This window comes from Numenius arquata, chromosome 1 (genome assembly GCF_964106895.1).
Source record: "Numenius arquata chromosome 1, bNumArq3.hap1.1, whole genome shotgun sequence".
NCBI lineage: Eukaryota > Metazoa > Chordata > Aves > Charadriiformes > Scolopacidae > Numenius > Numenius arquata.
In genome coordinates, this window is record NC_133576.1 from 41,518,580 (window position 1) to 41,540,158 (window position 21,579).

A 21,579-nucleotide genomic window follows, 5' to 3' on the forward strand; every position below is an offset into this window, starting at 1 on the left:
TGGAGTGTCAGGAAAAAAAATTACACATTTAATAATTCCCCATCTGCCAACAGAGACACTAATCATATCTTCAAACATCTGGATTTAGGAAGTAGTTCATTCAGTAGCACATTAATTTGCGAAGCAAATTGAGGGAATAGTTGAACTCTGGATTTGGCTCAGTCTGCCGCAACCCATACGATGCAAAGATGACATCCAAAAACCAATGTCAGTGAATTTTTTTTCCGGATTGCTCCTGTGGGCTGAAAGCAGCCAGAGTCAAATCCTTCTCTTAGGCTTCCTGAAGACTAAAGTAGTCAGGTCTTCACCTTAATATGTTCTGCTAATGAGGATCTGGAATACAAAGGAGGATGTAACTGTATTTTGCAAGTCAGTGCTGAAATTCCAAGCGCCAAATACTGTTGATGGCAGTCTGCTACACCTGGGAAAGCAGAAACCGATCTTTACACCAAGTTCATATTTACCAAAACACTGCTGAATACTCTGGGCCACTGCAAACTGAAAACTAGAGTGACCAGGGTACATGGCAATGTCCTCTTGGAGGCATTCTCTTTGCAGTGTTAACATCTGCATCTGGATGTGACTGTTGACCTGGACTCATAACTGTTGACCATAACACTCATTATTTTCACAAGACTATTTGAAATACCTATGTCAACCAGCAGACAGATGATTCCATTATAGCCACAGTCATCTCTGGAAAAGAGTTTTCCATTTTAGAGCTGAGCAATGGATAATTCTGTGTGCATGATAGAAGACTTGTACTTTGGCTGCCAATTTAATCTATGTATAACCGGAGTTTTAAATGAAGAGACATACCATGTTTACTGAATTAATTCCCCCACCCTCCCCAAGAAAAAAAAACCTCAACCAAACAGAATAACTAAAAACAGTTGTCTAGATACTATATCTGAATTACAAAGATAAATTATTTTAAAGTTTAAAAGCAGAAGAAAAATGTGAGACATATGCATAGAAATTTATGAAAGTTTCAAAGCAAACAAATGCCAAGAAGCAAAAAATAATGGCTAATGCTTGGACAAGAGTGGAAACAGTGCAGAATCACAGTCAGAATATCAAGTAATAGGAATTATTAAAACAGATGTAAAGTGTACAAACTTCCTCTGGGGAGCACTGTTATAACTCCCCCACCATCCATCAGTAAATGTCTTAGGAACATGAACAGTAAAAGGTTGGCAAGTTTGACGTACCATTCTATAAAACAATTTGATGATTAAGTGTCATCTGATGAAGAAATCTGGAGAGAAACATGTTACACCTAATAAGGGTATTAAGAAAAAAAAAAAGTAAAAAAAAAAAAAAAAAAAAGGCAACCCTAAACTAGGGGAACCAATTGCTTTTTCAAAGGGGAAAAAAAAATTCCCAAACTAAAGACCTAGAGCAACTGAACTTTGAGTTAGGCAGAACAGAGAACAAAACAAAGGAAACAGTGAGGGGAACAAGTTAGAAGGGATATAACAAGAACATCAGATTATGAGGAAAATGTAGATGTGAATATTTGCTCAAGGTATGCTGGCAGCAAACAGTGTTTCCTGTTTTAAACAGGATTTGATTAGCTTCCAGCTATATGAAAAAGCTTCTGGCATTTGAACTAGAGCTATTTATTTCCATAGCACCATCAGTATCCACAGAGTTTACCCTGCAACTGGGGAAATGTGGCCACACAAATAATGAGTCCCTGCCTAAAGATCTTGTGTTCTAAAAGAAGGGATAGAGAAGCTGTTCCAGTACAGACAAAATATTCCTCTACTCCAGTATTGACAAAATATTTTTCTGGCCTTAGAGAAATCACTTCATTTGTACCATTGTCTCTCTGTGAGGAGGATTTTGTGCATCCCACATTTTGTAACATCATTGCTCTTCCCACATAAAATTTTATGAGAGTCACATCTCTCTGCCTTGGCAAGGCAAGCCCCAGACACAGCTGATGTCATCACAAAAGTGTTCTGCCACTTCCTGGAAGTCAACCTACATATTTATAGAACCTTTCTTATAGCAGACCACAGTTTACACTCTGTCCATGGCATTGAGTCTACTTTTGGTTCCCCAGTAATCAAGCCTTCTGGCAGAGCTGTACGAGTTTTTAAGAGGGCAAAAGAACTGAAGAGTCTGCTAGGGCACCATCCACTGACCATGCTGCCTGAGGGCTGGACTGATGACACACCAGGTTGCATGTGCGCCAGGGAAGCTAAAACAATAACTGCTGCAAGTGAAGAATCAAGAAGTCCATTTCTCTTAGTGGATCCTTAAGTGCAGGCTAGGAACTCCCAGCCACATGTCCATGAGCCTGCTGGAGCCTTTTAAAATATCCATCTGTGACAGACCAGAAGGACCAGCCCAGCCAGCCCAGTGCCTTTTTCAGCTTCCCTGTTAAACCAGGAGGAACCACAACAGCGGAACACCCAGTTACAAATGGCACATCTAAAAGCCAAGGGCAAAGCCACTGAATCCTCCCTGTTTGATTGCAGTGGAGGCCACCAAGAAGTCTGAGCCTGCACAGATTGTCTTGGTAATGGATTTACCTCACTCCCATTTCTGAGGTTTCCCAATCAGCATCAAAGAGGGTAATTTAACACAGAGCCAAATGGAAATTGACCTCATTTACTGTATCGGAAGTGCAGCTACTATCCCCTAGCCAAGGTCAGACTTTCCCCAGATTGCTAAAAATGCAGGAGACATGGAGTCCTCCCCTGTCCCAGGAGAAATATTGGTTTATACATATAATTAGGAAGGAAAGCTGAACACTGTTGTCCTCAGTGGTTTACACATCTTTTAAAATACTGTCTTAACTGGAGATCTAAAGCACAGATTTAAAAAAAAAAAAATCAGTGAGAAAGAAAGTCAAAGCTAGTCCCAAAGCACATGGAAGAACTTCAGTGACCCACTACAGCATTAATTTCTGTTTTGGAAGACTGAGTAGCAAGACATTTTGAATTCAAGGAAAACCTGACCATTAAACTAGCATGAAGACTTAGCTCTGAAAAGCTTAGACCACATTACAGAAAATTTCTGTTAGATTATCTAGGCCAAAATGTAAGCATAATTTCCTAGAACTGGGTCATTTGGATTATAGAACACCAAGAAACATAGCGATTCCATGGCACATAGCTGATTATTACCAAATATTTTTATAACAGACTTATTTGGCATTGTTACACTGAATCTTTGAGTAGCTTTACCTTGGAGCCATATATTGCACTTCAAAAGTACTCATGCTTTTATATTTTGTAGGTGTGTTTCCATACTTATGCTCATATTGCTCATGATTTTCTTAAATATCTGTACATATGCACATCTCCACCCCATAGAGTACTCTGTGTAGAAATGTAGGCATGAAAAAGGATACCAGCAAGTATGAGGCAAAAAGCTGATATCTAAGAGAGACTTCAGACTCTAAATGGTAGTGGCTTGGTGTCAGTGAGGATGGGTTTTTTAATGTCCTGCAAGATGTTGTTTATCTTGTTGCTTTCTGAACAAAGGGATACCATATCCTGTAACGGAAGGAGAACTGACACTTCTAGAAAGACCTGTCTATAGCCATTTTGTAAAAGCCTGATTTTCTTAGGGAGATTAAGTGGATTTGAAGAAAAGTTGAAATATGTTATGGCATGCGCAGATGGCTAGGAGACTAAGCAGTCCAGAGAGATGGCCTATATCCTACAGACTTAGAGGACCTTTTAGCAAGAACAAGAATTCTTTCTCTTCTATTTCTGTCAGTCTCACATTGGGCTATTCACATTATTCAGACTCCTGCTATCTCTGATTACTGTTGAAATTACAACCCCCTACTCCCCTAAGTAACAACTGAACAAAAAAAAGCCAACCCCAGTGATAACTGAGAGCCATGTAGTTAATTACCGAACAGTAAACAAACCCCCAAAGATTATGCACTCTTTATTTCCCAATTTAACATCGGATGCCCTCCCTGTCAGAAAAATCTCCTACAAATACTAATTATAAGGCCATATATTTTCATTTCATATGGTCATTTCTACTAGAATTGGCTAAAAGAGAAAGCTGTTGTTCAATTTCCTTATTATGAATCTGCTTCTGTACCAAGCATGTACAATGAGAGAACAAAACTTCAGTGAGCTTTGCTGCTCAGTTCAGTCTAGTACAAGCCCTACATTTGCGTGCAGTAATTCCATTTCTTAACCATGTATTATATAAAGGTATTGCTGCTATTGATCACTTTTTTTTGGACATACCTTGTGTAGCAAGCTCAGTCCCTTATTTCCTAATTTAAAATAAATAACTGATTGTATAGAAGAGTAAGAAGATGGAGTTCCTAGAGGAATGCTCCAGGGCCACACAAGAGAAGAACCACCTTCAAAGGCTGGGTGTTATCTTCCAGTGAATCATTAGATAAGTGCCTGGCACTGAACCAGGAATATTTGTGGCTAGATTAAATATTTAGAAATGCTGCACAACTCCTATTATAGCATAGCCTTATGCCAAAACATCTTTGTTCACAGAGAATCCAAACTGGTGTATAGAGGATTACATTTCTAGTGAAATCTATCAGATAACTGATTAACCTCTCCGCATTTGGCTTTATTTGAGTGCTTAAGAACCAAAAAGCATTTTAATTTTCCCCTTTTAAAATGTACAGCTTACAGAGGAAAAAGCATTATGGCATAAAATACATTGCAAAATACACAACAAACTATCAAGCCATGAATGACAAAAGTGCCTCTGAATATACTGGAAAAATTGAAGCTAGTTGTGTCCACTTTGAAATACTTTTGCTGCCTTGAACTTCTCTTTTTCAGTTAGATGAGAAACAGTAAGTGTTTTTGCAGAATGTAAGCATAAGAGAGCTGGGTGAAGTGGAAAAGAAGGAAAACAAACCTTAATAGTTTGCAGCATACGATTTGTAAACAGTAATGTGGCCCTGTGAAACTACATAAAGGGGCAGCACAGATACCTTTGCAAGGGAGGTATTTAAGTTTGGTGGGATAATGAGGAGGCTTAAAGGAGGAGTAGGAGGATGAAGAAAAGTCCCTGCTTTGCAAATAAATCTCTCCAGGAAGTGGTCACAAGTCCAAGCAAATGCTTTCTTTTTTATTATATTCACAGTGTTGGTGAAAGGCCAAGTCACAACCAAGTACTATCGACTACTGTCCAAGCATGGAGGCTGGGTTTGGGTACAGAGCTACGCTACTATTGTACATAACAGCCGTTCATCACGGCCTCACTGCATAGTGAGTGTCAATTATGTCCTTACGTAAGTCAAAATACTTTGTACCATTACGTGTTATCAGTAATTGATTCATTACTAATGAAATCCTATAACATTTCCTGGTTTCTCTCTTCCAGTATCATTCTGTGCTTGCATGTTACAGCCTCTTTTCTCTCCTCATATCCTTCTTCTTTTAGTTATGTTGAACCACAGCAAGCTAGTATTCCTGATGATTACCTTGTACACCATATGCTTGAATGGAATACCACCTATAACCATTTACCTTAGACCTGGACCCCAGTTCTGTAATGGGATCAGAACTGCGCTGGGGCTGTCCAGACACAGTGAAAACTACTGCTACCCAGCAGAGGTCACAGTGTCAGTTTGGGAGATAGGATAGGAAGCATTACTCTTTTCAGGGAGAGGTGAATCACCGAGGATTCCTTCACTTGCCTTGGGTTGCACAGATACTTGGTGCAAAACTACATTCTCACAATGGCAAGTAGCTCCCCCTGAGCTGGTGAATGTACAGTGGTTTGAACCTGCAGTTTATGAATTCCAGTTCAAACCATGAAGGTGTTACAAAATTCCTATCTTGATATAAACTTGAGAGAGACAGAAATCTATATAAGTAACAGTGAAACAGACTGTGACTGAGAAACTATCCGTGGGGGAAAACTAGCAAAAGGTATAGTGGACATCCTTCATGTTGAATAGTGCAAAAAAAACAGGGAATTAGACACTCTTTTGTTTTGACTGGTCCATTTCTTTTCTGGCTTGAAAGTAAAATGTGTATGAATGATGTGTGTGGTAGGACCACGTGAGTTTGCATATTGCAATACTGTCTCTTATACCTGACTTTGGGGAGTTAATGTGTATGAGTTGAGAAACCACAGGAGGTTTCCTTAAATGACTAGAAGCAGGTACTCAGCCCTAGACACGCTGGCTAATGTTGCCCTCATTCCTGTGCGCACGTGACAGCCAGCAGCATGAGGGAAAGACTCAGCCCCACAACTTGCTTGAGTCCCATGAGTTGGGGCAAGTGATTTGAGTAAAAGGAGAACACTGTGCCAGGGATATAACAGCATATTCTTGAGCTGAATTTACTTCCAAGTTATTCACCATCAAAAAGTGATGGAAATGAGTTCTAGATAAAAAATGAGACACAAAGAGTGGGGTTTTTTTTAAGCTATCCTTTCAAGAATATGCTCCACTGTTGCTGCTGACAAAGGGTAGACCCTTTAATCATCAGAACTATATCTATTAATGTTTTAAAATATGATCCTTAGTCTGTTCTTTGTTTCTTTTTTAGCCTCTTTTCTACAAAAAACTGCCCTGTCTGTTGAGCAGATAAAACTGAACAGAACAGAGCATAAATGAAAGTCTAGAGACTGTCAGAAAAACACACTGCAGCTCCTGTGGTCTAGTTACAAGTACATTGCGTTGACAGGAGTGGAACATTGCTCCTTTTCCTTTCCTTGGGGCTAATTGTGAGAGCCAGGGCAGAGACCAGTTACTTATTGAGAGGAGATGGATGAATTGATCTGTGTCTTTCTATCAGCTGACATGGCTGTGATTCCAAACTGCAGGGTGCCACAGATGGCTGAGAAGAAGTTGGCACGGCTTAGGTTCAGAGAGCAGGGACATTTAGTACAAAGATGTTAACGCGGTTCCCAGTGGAATGTCTGTGATAGACTTACATGGGGATAGGGTCAGACGCTAAAATTCACTGCCTGCTGACATCCCCAGCCTTGCACTGCAGACTCAGTGATGATCTTGGAAGAATAAAAATGAGAACATTGTGAAAGCTAACATGTATTTTCAAAGGAGCTACTTTGGATTTGTGCGGTGTGTTTGAGTATGCAATTTATTGGACTGTTCTTTTGCAGAGATATTGAGTATAAGGAACTTCAGTTGTCACTGGACCAGGTTACCATTTCTAAGTCACAGTTTTCATGCAGAAACTCAGTATCTACCTCGCAGGAAACAAGGAAAATAGTAAAACCCAAAAGTAATAAAATGAAGGCAAAACTCAGAACAACGCCTTACCCACAACAGGTAAATTTTTCTGCAATATTTTCTTAACAAATGTTGTGGTAGCGTGCTTGGGACAGGCTAGAGATCATCTAGAACTGAACTTAATGTGAAAGTGACTATAGTATGCCCTGCCACAGGAACTCCCTTGCAGGCTGGAATACAATTAGACCCTTTTGTTCTTGGGGTGGACAGTACAAGCAGTACAAACCAACACTGGCAAAGGATGCAAACACAAAAGCTTTTGGATTTGGAGTATGTAAAATACTTCAAAAACAACGTGCTTTCTTAGTAAAAAGAAGAAAATGATGTACTAAGAATAGCTGTGTTGTGAAAATTGCGCTGGTGTAGAATGCATCTTTCACTGTTATGTAGAGTTCTTAATGTAGCATAGGTATTAGCAGTTTCCTTATGCTGGAGAATGCATTGTAGGAATGAATCCCAGCAAACAGAGCACTGGTGTGGGATTTGGAATATCTCTCACTGTCACTGGGTCAGCTAGAACAGGGAAGTGAGAGTAAACTATGGACAATGTCCATAAAACTGAGTGTGATGAGACTGAAACCTACCTTGAGACATTCCGAGGCTTTGCAATGAGTGTTGCTGGAAGGGGCTACCATTACCTTAAAACATCAGTGAATGCATTCAAAATGGTGAGAGCCCAAAAAGAATTCAGAGTCTGGAGAGGAGGATGGGAGAGAGCGGGAAGAGAAAATCATTGTGATAGAAGCTGATGCAAAAGACAGATTTTGTGTTCTTACCATTCTAAAGCTTGACATGCCAACATATGCAAAATCATATTCACAGTCTGCTGCTCCGTTTATCAGTGACTTCCAGTGCTTTGCAACAAACTTCTGCCCTCTGGTATTTACAACTGCCTACACTTACTAGCTAAAATCCAACTGGCAAAATTATCAAATAAACTCTTAACATTAGTATGACAAAACAGTTTTTTGTTCCCATATTAAGTGAAGGTAAAGTTATCATGAAGACAAGGAACTTTAAATGCACTGGTAAACCAGTCCTTTTAGCCAGTGAGATCGCAGTTCAAGGAGGCACAGCTTTGTGTGCCTGTATGATATGTTACATGGTTTCATATAAAAGTTACTCATTTAACTCTCTTCCCCTCTTTTTTTTTTTTTTTTTTTTTTTTCCTTCTTTCCCCCAGCAATACAGCTCATTCCAAACAGACAAACTGGAATGCAGCCAGGTGGGAAACTGGCGATCCAGCCCTGCAGTGAACGCTGCCACCATTCAAGAACAAAACTTCCATTCAGAAAACAGTGAACTTTTATATGCCCCGTCATATAGCTTGCCTTTCTCTTACCATTATGGACACTTCCCTGTAGATTCTCATGTCTTCAGTAGCAAAAAGCAAATGCTGCCTTCAAAGTTTGGGCAGTCTCAAGGAGCACCTTGTGAAGTGGCTCGATTTTTCTTGAGTACGCTGCAGACAAATGGAGAATGCCAGTGGCATTATGCCAACTCCTTGGTACCCAACAGCCAGTCACCATCCAAAAATCTTCCTGATCAGCCAGTGAACATCATCCGACATAATCTTGCACAGAGTTATGAAGGTGGGTGTCACTTTAAAAAAAGAAAAAAAGAAAAGCAAAGCTGTGGGGTGTCTGGGAAAGATTTGTAATTTGAAAACAGGAATTACAATATGTTTAGGAAACGTAGAAAATCAGAAACAGTGAAGTGTAACAACCACTATGTTTATAGTATTTATATGTTCATCCTTCTTCACATTACCATCAGCACTTGATTAGGAATATTATCAAAGCATCAGGTGCAAAAATGTATTTACCAGAATCCCTTTAGAGCAGGGCAGAGAGACCACCTCCTTTAATACTGGCACAGTTTACATTCATGTTTTGCACTATCAGAGTTATTTAGTGGCATTGCTCAGGTAAGTCATTGCTGAAGAAAGAAACAAATGTACTTCAGTTCTCACACAAAAATTAAAATAAATGTGGTCTATTTCCATAAAAATTGAGGGTTGTCCTTTCTGAATGTCTTTATCTTACGGTTACTACAGTGAATGAGTAAATGAAAGGCACTGTCTTGTGCTTTATTTGAAAATGTCTTCAGTGCTCCTCCCTGATCATCTCTCTATACAGTTGGTCAGCTCAAATACTTTGAAGGAAGCACTGAAGACATTGACTTCTCTGAGGTGGCAACCTTTAAGAAATAGCCTTGCAAAGCTATAAAGAAACTAAATAAGTGAGCTCAAGATACATTCTGATCCTTAGATGTCATACACTACATCTATTTGCACACACCATTTAAATTAGTTAACAATCACTGATGAAGAATGACTGGTTGACATACTATTCTATATACCATTCTATACTGTTATAAAGTTAGATGGAAACACTCGTTTCTTCTAGCTTCATTAAGATTGGATGGAGGAAGCAGTAGTGAAAATTTTTAAAAAGCTAGAAAAAATAGGCTCAAGAATCTTGAGTACCGGAAACAAGTGTTAATTCAGTTAGGGACATGGCATTAGATATCCAAGATCTGAAGGGAGTACCTGCAGATGTTAAAAGCTGAGCTTGCTACATCAGACAGAAGACGGTAGCAGATATTGAATGTGTCTCCTACAGAGAAGCAAATAACTTTTGCCCAGGGTTTTGTCCTTCACAGGACTGTTTGACCTCACCTAGCTGATTGACCTCACCTAGCTGACTGTAGCATTTTATCTTACTGTTCTGTGTTTAGGTTGAAAATGAGCAAGGCTGAAGCTCTTCTTACAGCCTAGTGCAGCTTAAATGCTTTTTCTGAGCTCATGCTCCTCTAACATACTGGTTTTCTTTTGGTGCTCTTGTGGGCTGGGTGTGAAAAGGAGTAGCTTTAGACCAAAAATAAGAAATGGTTTTGTCCTTTCTAAAGATGCCATATCTTTGTGGAAAAAAAAAAAAAAAAAGATACATCTTTTGAGGCCAAGTATAAGACTGAAGTAAATTACCCCCAGTAAGTCTGCAGGGACAAAGCTATTTTAGGTGTACAGAAGTCTGCCCAGTTTTTCTTCTCTGCTTCCAGACTAACAGATGCCATGAGACTGACAAAGTAGATCCACCCCTTGCTAGTCAAAGAGTGCCATCGGATACACTCAGAATGGATGTGGAAAGAACAGTCTGTAAAATTGATCGTGGCCATAAAATTTGCCAGAAAAGCCCAGTGAGCATAGCAGCAGACAAGCAATTTACCATCGGTCGGTTGATATGGGCAGATAACTCCTAGCAAATACGTTGTCAGAAGGATTCCACAGGAATACTGTTAAATAAGTTAGGGGGGAAAAAATCCCAACAAAAAACTGCAAGGAACTGCTGGTATTTTTCAATTTCATCATGCATGCATACCTTCACCATTTCCTCATGACCAGGAAAATGGAGTTGTGATACCACCAGTTCCTAGTTCTCTAGTTCTGGTTCTACTTCTACATAAGTTTTTGTTGTTTAAGTTGGAATTTATCGTTCTCTTTTGGGCACAGATGTATTTTAATGGATGTTTAGCTATTGGGCATTTGATGAAAACTGTTTTGGTACTATTAATTCTCTGCAAAAGCACTTACAATTGACCTGTTTGGGAAGAAAAAAAAAAATAATGTCAAGCTCAGGCCTGGTCAGAGATCATTGCTTGAGTTCACACGCAGTGTTAAAAGAGGGGAAAGAAAAATGGAGCCTCCACTGCAAAACGGATTTGTATCTAATTGTTCCAGAGCGTATTTCCTCCTGAGGTAGAATTAGCCCTGTTGTACTTTTGCTGAGGCTGGTGGCAGAAGAGAAATCTGAACTTTTTGAAAGAGACTTTTTGCTTTGAATTGAAAGGGGCATCTGATCTTCCTTACATTGTAAACTGCTGCTTTTTCCAGCAGTTCACTGAAAAACTGACAGCCAGTAAGCTTCAAAGCAGAGAGGATCTGCTTAGTGTCATTATCTTCAGTCCAAAGACAATGCCAAATATGACATCTGGCAACCGGGTTGGATGCTAGGGCTATTCCACATCACATCCATAGAGGCATCTGCCAAAAATGCCGTAGGCCAGAGACATTTTTCTCTATGGAAAATAGTTTCTTTTGGAGAGATCAGAGATTTTAAGATGATCATGCCAAGCCATCAAAGCTCTGGAAAAGCACGTAGCAGATAAAATTGCCTGCAAATCAGATGCTGCTGCCTCAGAATCTGGTTTTGAAGCTTCTTCCACTTTTTTCCAGCTGGCCTAATCATCAGAGAAGAAACTCACTTCAGAGAAGGCAACCATCTTCTTAGTCAGGGACATTTCTTTTTGTACACTTGAATAGATACATTACTACTGTGGGTACACAGTAACCCATAAGTTCCGTTGTTGGCCAGTCTGTACTATCTGTGTGAAGCTTAGTAGCACTAATCATGCCAAAACTCAGGAAATTATGAAGAATACTAAGAAAAGCTGTGAAAAAGCTCTGGTCTATCTTCCTCCCCAAACGCAAATCCACAGGTTTAGCCTGTGACTACTGGAAGAAATGTACGACATCTTCTTTGAAAAGTGTATTCCACCAAAGGCAAAGGGGTCTTGAAGATCATGTTTTTGAAGAGAGAATAATGGAGAACATAGTCATTACAATATCAGCCCATGCCTCAGATGATTTGCAATTAAGGTTCAGACCAGGACACAGCACAGATATTGAGCTAATCTAAAAAAATGTCTTTTTCATGGGGATGGGCAGTGTTAACATCTGCTGTATCTTTGCTTTGTTTGACATGGAGGAATATCAGCATGCCTTTTTGACACAGGAGTGCATGACCTGAGCAGTACAGTGGCTCTGCTCATTGGTCTCCAGCAAAACTCAGAGCGATTAATTGTTTCTCTTCTCTGAAGGCCCTCTTATACAAAGGATTAGGAAACATACTGAAACATCATGGGCTACACATCAGCATTCAAGTGTTGGCATATTGTTTTCTCAGAGCATGCAGTAACTGTCAGAAGTACACTCCTCCAAGATTAGTGTAGATCAGAAAGCTCAAGAAAAATTATGCAAAACAAAGCATGCATGAAGAGGGCTTTTAGAACACACAAAGCTGTGTTCTAAAAATGGACAAGGTTTTTCACAGACAGGATGCAAACCCCTGCTGATAAAGGCTGCATAACTTCTGCATGAAGATCAGTGCTGAGTAGGAATCTTTATTTGCTTTAAGCCATTTCCAGGATGCCTTTCTTTCCTTTTTACTGAAACAGACAGGGGCAATGAGAGAACAAGGAGCAGCTCTACCTGTTAATGTCTTGGTAGAGGAAGGCATGTTTGTGAATGAAATACCTTTTCTGCAAGCATCTTTCCCCACTGAGCACCACCTGATCTTTGATTGCACTATGTAAAGGTGAGGAGAGAATGCTCCTCGCTGCAGCACCAGACTTAACGGGAAAGATTGCTCTAGTCTACTGCAACTATGAATGGTCATGATATGTTTTAAACAAAGACCAATACCCGACAAAGTAGCCTTCCTCTTCCCATTTGGATGGTTGGATGCTGACTTCTGAGCAGGCTGCCAGGTGATAGGGGTCTTATCTCCAAGTTTTCCCTCAACTTGCCTGAACTGCACCCAATGCACAAGGTGGGAAAGCAGAGCTGCTTGGCAACAATTGAGACACGATGCCTGAAGGACTGAGTTCGCTGTTGCAGTTGTAGGCTGCTATGAACGGAGGCCGAGTAAGTATAACGGGCCTTCTAGAAAGCTACTATCACTCCAGTATGAACCTTAGACGTGCAGTGTATCTACCTCACTTAGCATAGCTGAGTTGCTCTGGCAGAAGCAGAGTCCAGAAAGCATCCCAAATTAATGCACCTACTTCAACGACTGTAAAGAGTTTTCAGCGCTGGAGAAGTGCAGAATGCATGGGATCCCTGTGCACCTGCTGAGGCAGGTACTCTGGCAACTGCCCCCACGCCAGATGGGTGGAAGCAATCCTGGGGTGCTGCCCTTCTACAGCAGCACAGAGCAGCTGGTCAGCTTTCTATTAACTTCTGTATGAAAAACTCCCCAGGAAGAGTCTGTCCCAGGGCATCTTGGGGTTTTTGTCTGCAAAGGAAGACAAAAGCAGATTTAAGTCTAGCTCCAGTAACTGTTCTGAATGTGAGCGGACAAAACCAACTGTGCTCTGTTGCACTGCAGACATGCCTTGCTTAACTGTCTGGTCTAACTCCACAAACGTGCTGACAACTTTAATGGAAGTCTGCAAACAATTAACCAGACGCTTACCTTCCTTCTCAACAAAAGAGTGGAAAACCATGTTTGAGAAACAGGACAGAACAAAATGGATAATAACCTGTAAATCTCCCAAGTATGCAAATTACTTCTTGGTACTGAGAAGGCAGCCACCAGCCCAGCGGAATTTGACATTACAAAAATGAAGATGACAGGGGCCAACTGGTTGCTGTGATGCTTCAGCTTCTTACAAGCGTGGGCTTTAAAAACAGAAAAAGACAATCTTTTGTTCAGAGATTAGAGTCATAAAGTAACAATACTCCATACTGCAGTGAGAGAACAAACCCATCGGTCCTGTGAATGTCTCAAGTGGGATAGAAACTAAAACCAGTGTACCAGATAAGTTAAACCATACTAGTTATATGCCAGTTGCTCTCAGCATCTGTACTTATTTCATGTAAAAATGCCAAATGGGGAGTTAAAATTATAGTGGTATAATCAAACTGGTAAAACTTCCAAGTAATACTCGAGCATGGGGCTGAATCCCTGTTTTGATTTGTGATCTAAGAGGGCCATTTTTCAACAGCTGATGAGAATTCAGTTTACTTAGGACTGCGTATACTTCTTGGTACAAAATATATACATCGAAATTAAAAGAGTAACTAACTTGAAAGGTTGTTGTTTCTAGGAGGGTGGTGGGTTGATCAAGAAGAAATTGGATCCAGATTCCTGTTTAAATTCTGGTGTTAATTATGTGGTGCAACTCCCTCTGAAATTAATGAAGCTCTGCATATAAAAAAAAGGTACAATTGAGCTATTTCTGCTTCCTCTGTTGTACATGAAGGCTTTGCCAGTCTACTATAGCACAGGGAATATTTAATTATTAGCGGGTACAGTTACGTCAGCAACCTCTACAGGGGAACTCCAAAACTTTTAAGATGTTGAATAAAATTTTTAGAAAAACAGAAAATCCCTTTTACAAAAGGCACTTAGGTGTCCAGGGCTTTGAGTGAGCATAACACAAAGTAGAGTTTAGGTTTAATTTGAGAAATTTGCTAAGTGCCTGATTTAACCTTTAACATAAAACTTTCAAATATGCCTTGGAGGAGTAGTATAACTGTCAAACTGTTCATGCAAGACAGTGCAAAAAAATTAGTACTCGCCTAATTTTAGCCATACTGTATAGGAGTAAACCAGTGGCTCTTTCTCTTACCATTTGGAGATAGGAACGTACAAAAAGGAAAAGCTGGTTAAGCCAAGCAGAAAATGATAAAACCAATTCAAATTGCTTCAAGAGTTCAGCTACTGTGCAGAAACTTAAGAGAAAACTAAGATCATTCAATATATTTTAAAGGAAAAGCCTGAACAGAAATCCTAGGTGCATACTTTCTTGAAAACTTAAGAATCTAGCTTCTGATTTTCCATGCATACCCAGTTTAGTACTCCCCCATTCAAACAAACATTCTCAGTATACATTGTAAATTACATTTATGTTATACATACAGATTTATTACACAATAGTACCTTAAAAGTAGAGATACATCATTATTCAAGAAGTATTTGTGTTGCTTTACAATGGATGTTTTTAATATCTGATGCTAGTTTTTCAAAGAGAAAAAACAAAGCCTTTAACGTGACACAATCTAGATATTGCATATATCACAGACAGGTATCACAAATTAGATACTCACATATCAGTATCTAATACTACACACTCTCTTCTTTCCTTGCAAGGTCAAGTGTCCAACATAGAATGAATCACAGAACGGTTTGGGTTGGAAGGGACCTTAAAGATCATCAAGTTCCAACCCCCCTGCCATGGGCAGGGACACCTCCACTAGAGCAGGTTGCTCAAAGCTCCATCCAGCCTGGCCTTGAACACCTCCAGGGAAGGGGAAACATTCCACAGTGATAGGAAGAACAAATTGTTTTACTGTAATCATTGAATTATTGACATGTAATAAACGTTATCCAACCTTGGGTAAATTGTTTGATAAATCTCTGAAATGAGCTTAAGGCCAAGATTTTTGATAGCAGGTCATATTTCCAAATATTTCTTTGGTTAATACCATCTTAATAATGACTGATTTATAATTATTCAATCAAATAAACAAATAGTAATTTCACATGGAAAATCTTTTCAGAATTGTTCAGCACTCTTGGCCCTTCTGAATAGGTTGGATTTTTTTTTTTTTTTACTTCTCAGCACTGTCTTAAAGACTTATCCAAAGCCACTGAGACAAATGGGAATATCTCTGATGTCTTCACTGGGACTTGGATGTGGCCCAAACCAAACGGGTATTGAAGCTCAGTCATAAAAAGTGCTAGAGTCTAGCTATTATATGAGCTCATTGTCAGTAATTAACATGTTTTCTCTCTCCTGCAAGTGCCCATATCAAACAGAAGATACAGCCAAGATGCTCTATCTGACAACTTTACAAGCTGCACAGCACCCATGCCAGGCAGCAGATACAAAGAAGAGATGTATGATTCCGGCATCACGAAAGCCAACAAAATAGAAACCAGGATTCAGCCACCTCACCACCTCATTAAAGAAGAAAACAAGTTAGCTTTTAACAGAGACCTACAAGAAAAAATGAGCATTAGTGAAAGTCCTTTTTCAAACTCAATAGCTAACTCCTTGCTGCCAAAATCAGAATGTTTCCAGTCTAAAGCTATAGGACAATTAAGTCATCTCCTGCCAATGCCCTCAGTATATGAGCAAACAAGAAGGATTTGTATGAAAGAACCCAAATATGGGCATATTAGTCACCACGCCACAAATCTAGATGAACTGGACAGCGATGAGAGAATGACTGTAAAGCTTGATCATGACTCCGAAAGTGAACGTGTGATGGACGTGAGACCCTCCGGACAAGTTCCGTTTGTGCTTCTAAATTATCACCATGTTTTAGCCAAACATGGTACATTTCAAACTTCATCGTGTACAGCGACAGGACACGTAGGAGAAAATTACGGATACAATTCCGAGGAAGTAAATACATTTATTTACAAAAACCAAAGCCCCTCATCAGCTTCTTCTCCAGAAACCCACAAGGAATCTGCACTACCCCATTATATTGGAACTTCTGTAATAATTGCCAATGGAAGGTGACGGTAATAGAGGAGTATTTACATTTAATTAAGAAGCCAAACTGTAATGATTTGCAAAAAGCATGAGAAAACATGGTTACATTTACTGAGCATAGCTGAAGGTCAATGAGGGACAGAATCGTGTGTTCCTGGCAAGCCACGTGTAACAGTACCTTCAAGGTCAGGAAAAAACCCTACATCTAGCTTCAGTGATCATTGTCACAGATTAAGCTCTGGTGCCAGTGAGAAGACATGTTACAGATCTTATTTTTGTTATTTTATAGTGTGCAACAAAATTAAATGATAGGTGTTATATGCAGAGATTTATATGAAGAACATTTTTTTCCTTAGCCCCTCCTCCTCAAAATACATTCAAGATTTTTTTTTATCGTTATCATAAACTATACACTCTAGTTTAGGTATTTTTGACGAACTGTGTGAAACCTTACACGAGCTCTCCACCCACGTGTTAAACATCCTGACAAATGAACTTTGTTTAAAGAGTGGTGATTTGCAGTATCCATAATACAGCGGCACTAGCTAAACGGAGCTCAGTTTGGAAAAAGCTTATTTATTAACTATCCAAAAGGTTTTAAACTAAAGAAATCAAATCTAAATTTGATTTCTTTAACATAGATTTCAGTGTTCTGAGATTGTTACCACCACCGTTTATCTTGACAAGGAACGACATGACAAATTAATACATACAAAGATACGCATTAAAGGGTTACAGGTCTTGTCATAGCAAATTGGGACAAATCACGTAGCAGGAACTAATGAGTATTCCCCATAAAAATGTTACAATAAGAAAAAGAAACTTCTAAAGCGTGTGTTTCACGGAGTATTCTGGGAGAAGGCTGTGCAGATTTTCAAACCTGCTAGTTGAAAATACATCTTCATAATAGCACCAGAAACGGTTTCTTTATAGTCAAGGGAATAAAGAATGTTTATGTTTTATTTTAAACTTACCAGTACACTTCTGAAGTTTGGAACGTTCAGCTTTTAACACACTGAACTTCCTTAAGCATAAATCTCATTGTCAACACAAAGGCAAGATTAATATTCGACTGATTCGTGCACTTCACAAATAATGTCAGTGGACAATCCGAATACCGAAAAGTCGAAAGTCATTGCACAACCACAAAAACCAAAGTTGGACTTGAAGTAAAGCAGAGTTTGAGGACGTCGGGGTTTGGAACTGAAACGCTTTGCACACATCTCAATTTGTGCTAATTAACTGTAGCAAGCGAAAAGCATACAGCACACATTTACATTTTGTCCAGCCTATTAGGAATAGATCTCCCCCTCTTTTTTTTTTTTTTTTTTTATTATTATTGCTTCTTTGTGAAGTTTACAAACGAGGAGATGTAGGGATCTGTGTGTGTTTAACTGACAAGTCACTCCACTTTGCTTTTCAGCCACCTCCCCAAACATTGCGTGCTCTTCATAAAACAACGAATGACTCCCGAAATAAGAGCTGTAAATACCAACAATACAGCTTGTTGCAGAGCTAAGCCAGCTATACTTACCTGTATTTCTTAGCCCAATCCAAGGCTAATTTACACTTTAAAAACTTCCCCTCTCTTATCAGACTCTCTCTCAAGAGACCTTCCATGAAGAAAATGCTTACCTGGCTTGTGCAATATGGAAAAAAGACTTGCTCATGGATTGCACCTTGTCAGATAAAAATGTAATGAAATACACACTTTGAAAAATTACATATTCTCCATCTGTTATAAGCAGCAATAATATTGAGTCACCTCCTTGTATGTGTGAATACTTGTTGCTATGAGTACACAAAAATACTTTTGAAACATACGTTTGACAACAATTTTTAGTATTTTTATTGCTTCCTTTTAAAAGGTTAGCAGAGAAGGCTTTATTATGAAGTTAAATTGATGCTCACTTGGAAGCTCACAGTTGGCTTTTTCATTTACTAAAAAAAGCACGAAAAATCTCTTTTGTGCTAAATCTCACAAAAAATACCTAATCAGCCATTACCAGAATACTACTTAAAAGACAAAAGAAGCAGAACCAAACCAACACATTCACTTGCTGAGCGTAACTGCGCTCCTGGGTTCGTTTAAGGCTAGAGAAGTCAGAAAGTCTACAGAAATGTTACGAGTGAATGCTACAGTCATTCTGGCTTCCTAAGTCGAAGCGATGAGACCCAAGCTGGTTTTACAGTGGCTTTGCTAAATATCCTTCCCAGCCGGTGTTACTCATAAATGGGCCCAGCTCCTTAAAAAGTACAATTACGCTAAGACTTGCATGTTAATTTTGTTAAATTAAAACCATGCCCCATAAAGGGGTAACTGACATTGTTTGCATCATTAAAAAGAAACCTGATGCACAACTCTCATACTGCACTTTTCTCTATACCTCGTTAGTGGCATTGCTGCACACAAAGTCAATCTGGTGTATTTTTCCGTTCTTCTAAGTACTTCTCGCTATAAAAACATGTTTTCGGGAACGTACAAATTAGGCTTCGGTTAAAAAACCCGCCGTTGATATTTTTCAGTAAAACACCACCAAATATTTTTCCAGCGTCTACCTTGTTATTCACACTTCCAGGCTTTATGCAATGAGCCCGAGCAGAGGAGGTGTTCCATCATTCTCCCGCAGATGTTTTACAGTATGTGATATTCAGGTACGCGAACTTTCCCTCTTAGGCAATAATGAATCAATTATGCATTCACATATGATAATACGGGCTAGGTTTAGAAAAAGAGCTGTGATTAAAAAAGCAAATGTGTGAAACATTTTCCCTGCCGTTCCAAAATAGTAACAGCAGTTGCAACGTTCGCATCTGGCACGTGAGTAAATTATATTGAGAGAAAAACACAGCTCTTAGTCAGTTAAGCTACAGATGTTCACGGCACACCCGTACGGCAGAACATGGCACAGCCATTGACAGTGGCAATATTCTCAATAATTGGAAAAAATTATGGCACAGAAGTGGAGTGTGAATTGGAATATATTACGAAAAATAACCTCATTTCTCTCCACCGTACTTGTCTGAGCCACTATAGATGCCTTTGTCATGTGACTTGACAGGATTTTAACTCTTAGGGGAGTTCGGATCTAGTAAGTAAATAATACGGAGAATGAGAGAGGGAATATTGCACCGAAACGTGAAGTTGGAAACGTTAATCCCATACTGAGATCTCACGGTTTTTATCCTATTAATAGAAACACCACCATGTAAATAAGGTGATAAGGGAACAGACTTCTCTCCAGATCACAGTAGCCCTGTCATTTGAAAAAGAGTATTAAAGTAATTTAATGAAATTAAGCACAGTGGACAAGCGATGTAAAATGGGAGAATGTATCACTGAGAGAAAGTGCAAATGAATGGGAAGCCTGCCAGAACACCAGGACTTCTCCAAAAATCACAAAACAGAACACCAACTATTTTTTCAACTCTTCAGTCCTACTTCAAAAACAGAGAAAAAAATTATTATTCCATTTCTTTTTCCTGAACATTAGATTTTGCTTTTTTTATATGATGCAGATTAAAGCTATTTGGCAAATGTAGGTGAAAAAGCACGCAAAACAACCAACCTATTAATGCTGAGAATTATATATGTATTCCCTAAAAATGTAAAGCATTTTTGCTTATTTATTATGTAAAACAAAACTGTTAAAATGTTAATAAAATCCTGTAGCCAAAGAAAAAGTGAGTTGGCTTTCTTTTCTTTTTCACAACAAAGCACAGGGTTTCACAAAGAATAATGTAGCATATTTGAAAATTTATTTCACTTTTAATACGTACTATATTTGAGAGTTAATGTACTATAAAATACAAGGAATTTTTTGATTTATTGTATTTTAGCCACGTTGCATTTTAAAGGAGTCGTTCTTGAAAATAACACAGAAACACTAACGAAGAGCGCTAACGCACGACGCTCAAACACGACATCAGTTTACAATTCTTCCCTGCAGTTCTTTTTTCCTCAGCTGGGTGTTACGTGGCCACAGCCCACGGCACGACATCATCTTTTGACCTCTCTTCAGGTCTGACCTCAGGCCAGATTTCATTTCTTTGGTGTGTGATCAGTGCGGCGCTTCGCTCCAGCAACTTCTGCGTGCAAACGCGTTTATCAAACCAGTTACCCCCAGGAATCAGCTCTTTGAGGCACAAAGCTTCTTCATGACAGATATTAAGCTTTTATAGACTTACTGTATATTTCAAAGTAGCTGCAGAGAGCAATTATTTTAGACTGCTGATGTCTCGTAGCTGAATGAGAAAAAGCAAAGAAATAAAAAAATCTGTTGTGCAACGAAGCAGCAGCAGCACAAAGAATTAAACGCTTTAGTACTATTTCTAAGTAATAGCCCTTGAAGTAGATTATATTTGTTGGATATATTTTAAAAAAAAATAAAAAATGCTCTGAAGTCTTATAAAACCTTTTACTAGTAGTGAGATGCACTGCTTGAACTCTTAAATGTGAAGTACGTTATTACTTTTTCAAATCTTTGGAAGCAGCGTTGGCGCTGACTGGACACAACCCCTTTACTCTTTCTGAACACAGCCACGTGCCAACACACCCAGCTCGCTCGGCAGAAGTTTTCCTATCAATAAACAATCTCTACAAATAGTTTCACGATGTGTAATGAGAAACGTTATAACAGGGTCCAGGAGGGAAAAAAATGAAGTCGCAGAAATACGGACACCGCAGTGAATGCTTTTTGAAAGCACTTCATCAAGAAAATAGTTTAAGATATGACATCAGCCTCACGATGAAAGAGGTGTTTTACTAATCTAGACAGTTGAATGAAATTAAACATTTTCAGTGCATTACTTCTAGATCTGGAGCTGTCTGCTTCTCTCCATACCTACGTCCAGAGACGCTCTACACCACATTTGTCTGTCCTACATAAAGAACAATAACAACAGCGATTTTCATACAAAACCATTGTGGCTTTCTGGGTGTGCCAAGTTTGGCATAAAAAGAGCAAGACTGAGGGTGAGTGTGTAGAGGAAGGTTCAGTGGCTTTCTCGGCAGGAACAGCTGCTACTCAGAAGGAGCGGATGCAGCTGCTCGCTGCACAACGGGAATC

The 21,579-nt window shown here is 39.2% G+C and overlaps 1 protein-coding gene across 1 annotated transcript in view; it reads left to right on the forward strand.

Annotated features, from left to right (window-relative positions):
* The window catches only part of SIM2 (SIM bHLH transcription factor 2), a 64,342-nt gene extending 44,157 nt beyond the window's left edge, over nt 1-20,185 (forward strand). Inside the window, exons 8-11 of the mRNA XM_074146813.1 lie at nt 5,101-5,248; nt 7,093-7,261; nt 8,406-8,814; nt 15,810-20,185. Of these exons, the coding sequence (XP_074002914.1) occupies nt 5,101-5,248; nt 7,093-7,261; nt 8,406-8,814; nt 15,810-16,537 (1,454 nt within the window). The 3' untranslated portion in view covers nt 16,538-20,185. The remainder of the gene's footprint in view (nt 1-5,100; nt 5,249-7,092; nt 7,262-8,405; nt 8,815-15,809) is intronic.
* The last annotated feature ends 1,394 nt before the right edge of the window (nt 20,186-21,579 follow it).